The sequence below is a fragment of the Arachis ipaensis genome, chromosome B7, assembly GCF_059453495.1.
Source record: "Arachis ipaensis isolate K30076 ecotype BB chromosome B7, ASM5945349v1, whole genome shotgun sequence".
Classification (NCBI taxonomy): Eukaryota; Viridiplantae; Streptophyta; class Magnoliopsida; order Fabales; family Fabaceae; genus Arachis; species Arachis ipaensis.
This window is the reverse complement of record NC_142442.1, coordinates 138,183,248-138,192,000: the sequence shown is the minus strand read 5'-3', so window position 1 is coordinate 138,192,000 and position 8,753 is coordinate 138,183,248. Positions and strand designations below refer to the sequence as shown.

The following is an 8,753-nucleotide window of genomic DNA, read 5'->3' as shown; positions in this document are numbered from 1 at the left end:
ACATATATATAAAAATATATTAATGACGATTTTAGTGGCTGATTTTGGATTACAAATAATATTTTTGTATTTCTATATGTTGATTACTAAACTGATCTGTGGACCATGTAGCAGCATTTGATTACGTAAACTATACATATAAGATTAAAACAAAATTATATAGTTTGTACTTAATAACTCCTATGAATGTAAATGTAACAGTTATGCCCGATAACCAAGGGATTTGCTTGAAGCATTTGAGGCGCAAATCAAAGTCGCAGTAGTGCAGTAGTGAAAATAATACGCTGATGCAGGGAGTCTTGGCTCTTTGCGAGCGAGACAGGGAATCCGGTATTTAATAATCCTTATGAAAGACAAAGTACATGAATATGTGAGTTTTTAATATCAAACGACTCAGAGAACACATTAAATTATTCCAAACAACAAGGTGATAGTACGAAACTGGTCCTTGATCGATCTGGTTTAAATATACATATAGAACACTTGGCAAAGCATCCATCTTAATAATAGAGCCTATATATATATATATAATAGCATTATTGCAAAAAAAAATAAAAAAATAAAAAAATCTTTGGGAAAAAGCATCCATCTTAATAATAGTGCCCCCGTATAGTAGCATTATATTGAAAAAAAAAAAAAAAAAGAAAGAATGAGTTTCTGGACATCCCTGTCTCTTGTTTCAACTCTTTCATCATTCTCTCTCTCATTCACCCTATAAATCTCTCACATACACACTTCCACTACTGGCATCAGTTGTACGGCACAACTTGGTTCTCTAGTTCTCTTTCTCCTTCTCTCTTTCTCTACCTTTAACTATCTTTGTCCCTATGGACATGGACATGGATGGCATCCCAGACAGCCTCGATTTCTCCGAACACAGCACCACCACACCCACGTCCGATGAGGACTGCAACTGGGATCATCTGTCCCCTCTCGTCAACTGGGAGTCCTTCACCACCGACAACGACGACTTTCACAGCCTCGTCGGTTCCATATTCGACGATGCGCGCGCCGCTGCCATCTTGAGCCAAGACCATGGCTACCTTGAGGAGGCCTCAAGCTTCGATGACGGCAGCGTCTCAGCAACAGAGGACAAAAGAGGCGGCTGCGAATATCTGAAGGACTTGCGGCTGGTCCACCTGCTGATGGCGGCGGCCGAGGCACTTGCCAGTGCCACCAAGAGCCGTGACCTGGCTCGAGTGATATTGGTTCGGCTCAAGGAGTTAGTGTCCTCCACCCAAGGCAGCACCATGGAGAGGCTCGCGGCGCACTTTACCGACGCCCTCCAGACTCTGCTAGAAGGCGCCTGTGGGGGTGCGCATAGCGCCACAAAGCACCATCCACTTCAAAGTGGGGACCACCAGCAAACAGACACAATAACGGCCTTCCAGCTTCTCCAAGACATGTCCCCTTACGTTAAGTTTGCTCACTTCACAGCTAACCAGGCCATCCTGGAGGCCGTAGCCCAGGAGAGGAGGGTTCACGTCGTTGATTATGACGTCGCAGAAGGGGCCCAATGGGCCTCCCTAATGCAGGCCTTTGTGTCCCATAAGGAAGGCTCACCGGGCCCTCACTTAAGGATCACCGCATTATCACGGGGTGGAAACAGCGGACGCAGATCCATCGCCACCGTTCAAGAAACCGGTCGCCGATTAGTTGCTTTCGCTGTGTCCCTTGGGCAACCGTTTTCTTTTCATCACTGTAGGTTAGACCCTGACGAAACCTTTCGACCTTCTTCTCTGAAACTTGTTCGTGGAGAGGCTTTGGTTTTCAACTGCATGCTGCACCTACCTCACCTCAGTTATCGGGCCCCGGACTCTGTCACTTCGTTCTTCAACGGTGCGAAGGCGCTGGGTCCGAAGCTAGTGACGGTGGTGGAAGAAGAGGTGGGGCCCGTTGAAGGGGAAGCGGGCTTTGTAGGGAAGTTCATGGAGTCTTTGCAGCACTACTCGGCAGTGTACGATTCGCTGGAGGCGGGGTTTCCGATGCAGAGTCGGCCCCGGGCTCTCGTGGAGAGGGTTTTCTTGGGCCCGAGAATAGCGGGGTCGTTGGGGCGGCTATACTGGAGGGGTGGGGATGAAGAGAGAGAGTCGTGGGGGGAGTGGTTGCGTGCCGCGGGGTTCACCGGAGTTCCTATAAGCTTTTTTAATCATTGCCAAGCTAAGCTGTTGGTTAGTCTATTTAACGACGGGTATAGAGTGGAGGAATTTAGTAACAATAAATTGGTGTTGGGTTGGAAATCAAGGCGTTTGCTTTCAGCATCTATTTGGAATTATTCTATTTCAGAACCTTAATTATTTTAGCTTTTAATAACTCTAAAATAAAAAAGTGAGAATAGAAATAAAGTTAAAAAGATCTGATCTTCTGCTTCAAAATTCATCCTACAAGAACACTTCTTAAACAAGTGCTCTTGTTGGGATTTTGCTGTCATGTGGAAAAGAATTCTGGCAACTAGTTTTCTTTCCTTTTGTTTGTCCATGATTCATTCATGTTTGAAAGTTTTCTTCTCAATTCAATGTTTAGTTTCTCCTTTGAGAGTTTGTGGGATTATACTAACATTTCCTCTAAGCTAGTTGTAAAAATTATTCCTAATAAACTTCCTTTTCAGTTTTGTCGACATTTGACCTGCAAGCATGTTTAAGTGTTTAACTAATATAGTCACAAACTTTCTAATTTCACGGCCACATTCAACGAATTTAGATGCTCTAAATTTTAAATTTGTACTTTAGTGGGTAAAGTGTGATCTTTTATTTTTTAATGATTTCTCTCTCATATTTATTTTTGCTCCCACCTATAAAATAAATGGTGAGAGATCACACTTTACTTTCTAAAGTAAAATTCAAACTTTAGCGAATCCAAATCCATATTCTAACATGTGCTAACCAAAAAATGAGTCGTAATGGCATCATCAAGCAATATCACCTAACAAGGGATTAAGAAATCACTATGCTTATTATGTATATATATGGACAACACAAACACCAAACCTGTGGTGGTTTAAAATTATTCATATAGTTTGTCATGTTTAATTAATTTGGATCAGGTTCTGCCTCCTACCTAGTGAACTACCCCGTGTAACAGTTATCCCCGACTACCAAGTGGTTTGCTTGAAACATTTGAAGCTCAAATCAAAGCAACATTGAAAATAATATAAGCTAACGCAGGGAATCTTGGCTCTTTGCGAGAGCGACAGGGAATCCACTATTTTGTAATAGTTTCTTTGGTATATACGAGGGAATATATCTTACAAAAAAACAGAGTAGTTGACAAAACTTTTTGAACTGTTATGGCCTTGAATATTTTTCTAATTTCTAAAACCTTTCTGGGTTCCATCATGCGAGAGGGATGTGGCCTGATCCCTTATACAATATATATTCTACCAAAAAAAATGGATAACTTAATAAAAAATATTGTTTGTACATCAAAATCACGGCCACTAAAATCAGTCATCAATATATTTATGTATAAATATATGTGTTATTTAATTTATTTTCAATGTGTATTTATATTTCAATATATATTTTATACTAATAGTTAATTTTAATAAATAATTTTAATGTATACATAACATAATCATAACTTAATTTAGCTGTTATTAAAATGTAATTATCTTAATTAAAGATATTCCAAAGGAACTTGTTTGGTTAAGTATAGCGCTATGAAACGAAGAGATCGGTCCGTCTAAACTCATAAATTATACAAATTGATATTTTTTAATTAGCCTAACTACACATTCAATCATCTTTGTATCCAAATCTAATCAAATTGGTCCAAACTCAATAAAAATTACTTTCATCATATCCGCGTGTATCACACGCGCGTTTTAATAATGCAACTACTTTCTCTTCGTCTTCTCCTTCTATTTCTCTGTTTCCTCCTCCTCCTCCTTCTTTTAAATTTGCACACGTAGGTTCTTTTGAATTTATATAATGAACAATGTTCAGTTCACAATGACGTGACAACATGGCAATTGAGATGTATGAAGAGTGGCGAGCGAGTCGCATGAGATAGAAGTAACTTCTAGGCTTAGTTTAAATTCCCGTTGTTTATGTTGGCATCGAATTTGTGTTTTAATAGCTTAATTTGTGTTTGAAAGACTTGTTGTGATATTATTGTAAGACTTATTAATGGAATTGTAAGACTTGTTGTGAATCGAAACATGGATACTGTAATTGACATTTTATAAGAATTATTGATGATGGTTATTGTTGGTTGTTGTGATAGTATTGAATTGTATAATAGCTTCATGTTTACTTCTTCTTAGGTGATAGTGGACAAACGCATATTGCGTGACGAAGAAACTGAAGCATTCGTTGGCTTCAGAGAGGAGTTTGTTGTTGATTGTCAGAAGGCGGATTGTGGTCAACTCAAACCCAGAACTTTTGAAAAACTAGCTTTGAAGATGCTAGAGGCCTTCCCAAATTGTACTCTAACCGCCAAACATTGCAAGAATAAGCATAAGCGGCTGAAAGCATAGTTATTAAAACTGGACTGGCCTGGTCGGTTTGACAAAAAAATCGGTGAACCGGACCCAATACCGGTCCGATCCGATCCAATATTTGGATTGTACAAGAAAAGGAATCGAAACGAACTGGTCAAACTCAAGGTGAACTGATGAAAACCAGTTCAACTGAACCGCTTGAGATCTACAATTTCAAGAAATGTATGACATGGAATTCGAACCGTATTCAGGATAAAGGGTGTCCTTCCTTGCCACTAAGCTGTTGTGCTTCTTAATATTACAAATGCAAATTATAATATATATAAATATCTTTCATCAAATAGTTTACTTCTATTTAATTTATTTTAATTTTAGTTTTAAACTCACTCATTCTTAAATTAATTATATTTTTATTTAACAATAAGAATAAACTCACTTATTTTTTCTTTTCATAATTATATAATATCTATTAATATTATTTTTTAATAAATACTTGTAGTATATAATAGTATAATAGATATAAACTAATTAATAAATTATTAAAATTTAAAAATAATAGTTATTTTAATATAAAAACAAAATAAAAATATTTATGATAGAGTAAAATTAACAAAATACTTATTGTTCATGTTCTAATTATTTTAGAATAGCTAGATATTCTTAAAATGTTAGTGAAAATATGTATTTTAAATTTTAATTTTAATTTTTTTACTATTTTTTATTTATATAGGACCAAGTCAATCGGTTCAACCAGTGATCCAACGGTTGAACCAATGACCTAGTGATCCAGTAGTCTGACCGGTTCAACTACCGGTTCAGTTCTGACAACTATGGTTGAAAGAGAAGTATAAGTACACCTCTGAGATGCTTGCATGTAGTGGATTTGGCTGGAATTCTGAAAAACAATGTGTCGAGGTTGACAGCAAAGATGTCTTTGATGCATGATGAAGGTCATGTGTAAATTTAACTCAAGTTGAATGATTTATCACTCTAAAGTGTATATTTAGTACAACTTTTTTTTGTTGCAGGCAAACCCGACCAAATTCTATACTCATGGGACGCCATTCCTTTTGTTTTATCGGCTGGAGGGTATATTCAGAAAGGACAAAGCCACGGGGGCAGGTGTAGTCAGTGGTTTTGACGCAGAGGAACAAGTCGATGAAGTAATTGAAGACCAAACTCAAGGATTGAACGACTCTGACATGTCTGCAAATCCAACCATCAACGGAGGGCATGGACAAGCTTCACACTCTGATGCTGGTGCAAGTCCAGGTAACACAAGGCATTCTAGTAGGAAAAAGAGGCAAACTGATGTTCAAGAGAGGATGCCTGAGCATATCCAGCAATCCAACGCTACCCAATTACAGAATGCCCAATTAATTGCTGATGCTCTCGTTGGTGTGAACGGAAAGTTTAAGATCGGTGAGAAGCTTGAACAACTTGGGTTCGAAGAGGATGAGGTGGTGCAGGTCGTATTGAATATTTTTGAAAATCCGCATCTATGTGCTCACTTCTGGGGTTTGACAGATTCTCAGAAGAGTGCTCTTGTGCGATCCATTATCTTTTAGGATGAGTACTTATTGTCTGAAGTTGTGATTTATTTATGAAACTTGTTATGTGGTTTAGAATAATATTTTGAAGCTTATTTAAAATGATTTAGGACTAACAATGTTTTGGTATTAGTTAGATAGTCAAAACGGTATTACTTGTTATGTGGTTTACTAGAGGGAGAGGGTCAAGCATCGCAGGGAGCGGTTGGATATTGAGTCTGAGGAGGAGGCAAAGTATGCCCGATAGGAAGAGCACGATGACATACCAGCCGACGACGAGGACTCACCACCACCACCATTGGGGTCACAGTCACAGCCAGTTTCGGACAATCCTTTTGCAGCCCCACCTGGCTGGGTGGATCTTGGGGCATCGAGCAGTCGTCACGAGGCCTCCATGGTCGAGGAGATCCAATTCAACGAGGCATTTCAAATTCATACCACTGACCAGCAGACCATGCAGCGCATCGCCGAGAAGTTTCGCACGGGAAGAGAGTAGAGTCTCGAACAGGATCATCATCATTCATCTGCTCATGCGTCTACCTTAGTGTGGGTTCCTTACTTGTTGCCAGGGCCTAGCACCTCATACGGCATAGATGTCCGCCCCGATGCTCAGTATGTGACACCCCCTTTGGTTGATTATGAACGATTGATGACTGCATCCCAGTCAATTCCACCACCATCACTTTATCCACCTATACAGCCTCACTATCAGACTCAGCCATATCCTTATGTGCAGTACTACGACCATAATGTGGTCCTACATCATCCACCACCACCACCGCCTCCACCACCGCACTCACAGGATCCCCTACCGTTCGCACAGCCTCCTCCAACTCTACGACCTAGGAGACCCTCTTGGCAGACCCAGACTCTGTTCTGTGGCATTGGACATTGCTTGCATTACCCGTCTGACCAGCATCGATGATCTTCTTTACTTGCTTTTTGTATTATTTAGATTGTATTATGTACTTCATATATGTTGTGTATTAATATGTTATGTAGTTTATATTGTATACATTATTTAGTTTGTAATCAACACTTTAATTAACTTACTGGAATTTAAAATTTTATCTACCGTTGTCTATTATTTTAGTAACCAATTTGAATTTTGCATGAATTAAGAGTAGTTGAATACTAATTCAGATGTTGCATTCAATTGCTAATAAACAAAATCAACAAGACAACAAATATAATGACACCATACAAATACAAGACATAACTCGTTCAAACGATATACTTCAACAGATACGACACTGCTAGGTGTCCTCGGTGGGTTGATTGGGATAGCCTCTCCAAGTATGCCTACTTTGCCTACATAACCCATACCGTTTCTCTTGGCGCTCTCTCTCATCCATCCCGTTACAAAATCTCATGGAAACTGGTGCGCCGATTGCTTTCTTATGCCTGGCGGGATTAGGATGCAACCGTGCCCCATACCACTCCGGCCATAGCTTCTCGTTCGGTATCGGCGGAAACTCTACCTCATATACCTTCAACACATCCTCTTGCCTATACACCAGTGAACATATGTCCCCACTCGACACTTGTGGCGGCACAAGTAGCAAGTACATGATGACATGGGAAATGAAATGACTGGAAAAGGCCACAGTCACACGTGCCCGCACTCAACCGAACACGGAATGAACCTTGAGACCAACCCTTCAAAAGGCTCTAACTCCTCCACCACAAACATTGAGGCCCTTCTATCGCAGTGCGTAACACGCAGCTTAGAGATTCCTTCCTCGATGTTCTCGACCGCAGCTATCAACCATTGAGAAAACTGATTTTCCGCTGCCGGTTATGCCTGTGCTCCCTGCGCTTCCTGATGAACACATGCTGCAGCCTCTCGTAAGTGCATCTCACGATGGCTGAAATTCATAAATAACTTAAGAACTGGATTCACGCACTCGAAGATGTTCGTTGTCATGTGTCCAAACCTGAAACCCCTATCACAGTGTTGTAACCGTATTTTCTTATTGAATCTACTGGCCTAGTCTGCCATCTCACATGATAAACCTCTCAAAGCATATATGTTCCACTTGTACCCAGCCTTGCTTGTACTATAATTAAGCAGCATTAAGGAGATATCTCTTTCCTTCGGCAGATTTGAAACGAGACATAAAGTTTGCGGCCATGTGCCGGACACAATAAGCATGAAGCGCTCTAGGAGACTTCCAACCACTATCATCGATTCTAAGTGCATCCTTGATCACCTGGGATCTATCAGATATTCAAAAGTCCTTCTTGTGGGGTCACATGTCATCTCAAGTTGGTAAGGAAGAACGACTAGGACTCTGTAGTCTCAAACTCAACAATTGTAAATGCCACAGGAAGGATATTACTATTATTGTCTTGTGCCACTCTAATTAGAAACACACCACCATATTTGCCATACAGATACGTGCCATCGAAGGATACGGAAGGCTTGCAATACTTGAAAGCCTCTACACAAGCAGAAAAAGTCCAGAATACCTTATCAAATTGACTGTAGTCGTGTACCACCAAGTGCTCATCATAGTACGGTACGGCTCTGAAATCACATATTATTCTGGGACAACAAATTTGTAATGCTTGGAGCAACCTTAGTACTTTATTATATGACTCTTTTCAATCTCTGTATATCGGTACAATTGTCTTTTGCTTCACCATCCAGATCTTTCTGTATGAGAGTTTGAAGTGATAGCTTTGCCTAACTTCACCTTGTAGAATAGAGATAGTGACTGATGGGTTGGACTGTATGAGAGGCAGGATGACACTACAAA

The 8,753-nt window shown here is 39.9% G+C and overlaps 2 protein-coding genes across 2 annotated transcripts; both read left to right on the top strand.

Annotated features, from left to right (window-relative positions):
- Window positions 1–631: 631 nt before the first annotated feature.
- On the top strand, window positions 632–2,547 carry LOC107606149 (protein NODULATION SIGNALING PATHWAY 2-like). Its single transcript, XM_016308136.3, has one exon. The coding sequence runs from the start codon at window positions 828–830 to the stop codon at window positions 2,292–2,294; it is 1,467 nt and encodes a 488-aa protein (XP_016163622.1). The 5' UTR covers window positions 632–827; the 3' UTR covers window positions 2,295–2,547.
- A 2,758-nt stretch (window positions 2,548–5,305) lies between these two features.
- Window positions 5,306–6,009, top strand: LOC148554314 (uncharacterized). Its single transcript, XM_088493123.1, has 2 exons — window positions 5,306–5,385; window positions 5,463–6,009. Exons 1-2 carry the CDS (start codon window positions 5,306–5,308, stop codon window positions 6,007–6,009), a joined length of 627 nt encoding a protein of 208 aa, XP_088349249.1.
- Window positions 6,010–8,753: the final 2,744 nt, after the last annotated feature.

Excerpts from the sequence above, each read along its gene's own strand:
- LOC107606149 (XM_016308136.3), top strand. The coding sequence starts at position 828 with ATGGACATGGACATGGATGGCATCCCAGACAGCCTCGATTTCTCCGAA.
- LOC148554314 (XM_088493123.1), top strand. The coding sequence starts at position 5,306 with ATGCTTGCATGTAGTGGATTTGGCTGGAATTCTGAAAAACAATGTGTC. Across the intron at positions 5,386-5,462 it reads AAAGATGTCTTTGATGCATG|GTTGCAGGCAAACCCGACCA; the intron begins ATGAAGGTCATG and ends CAACTTTTTTTT.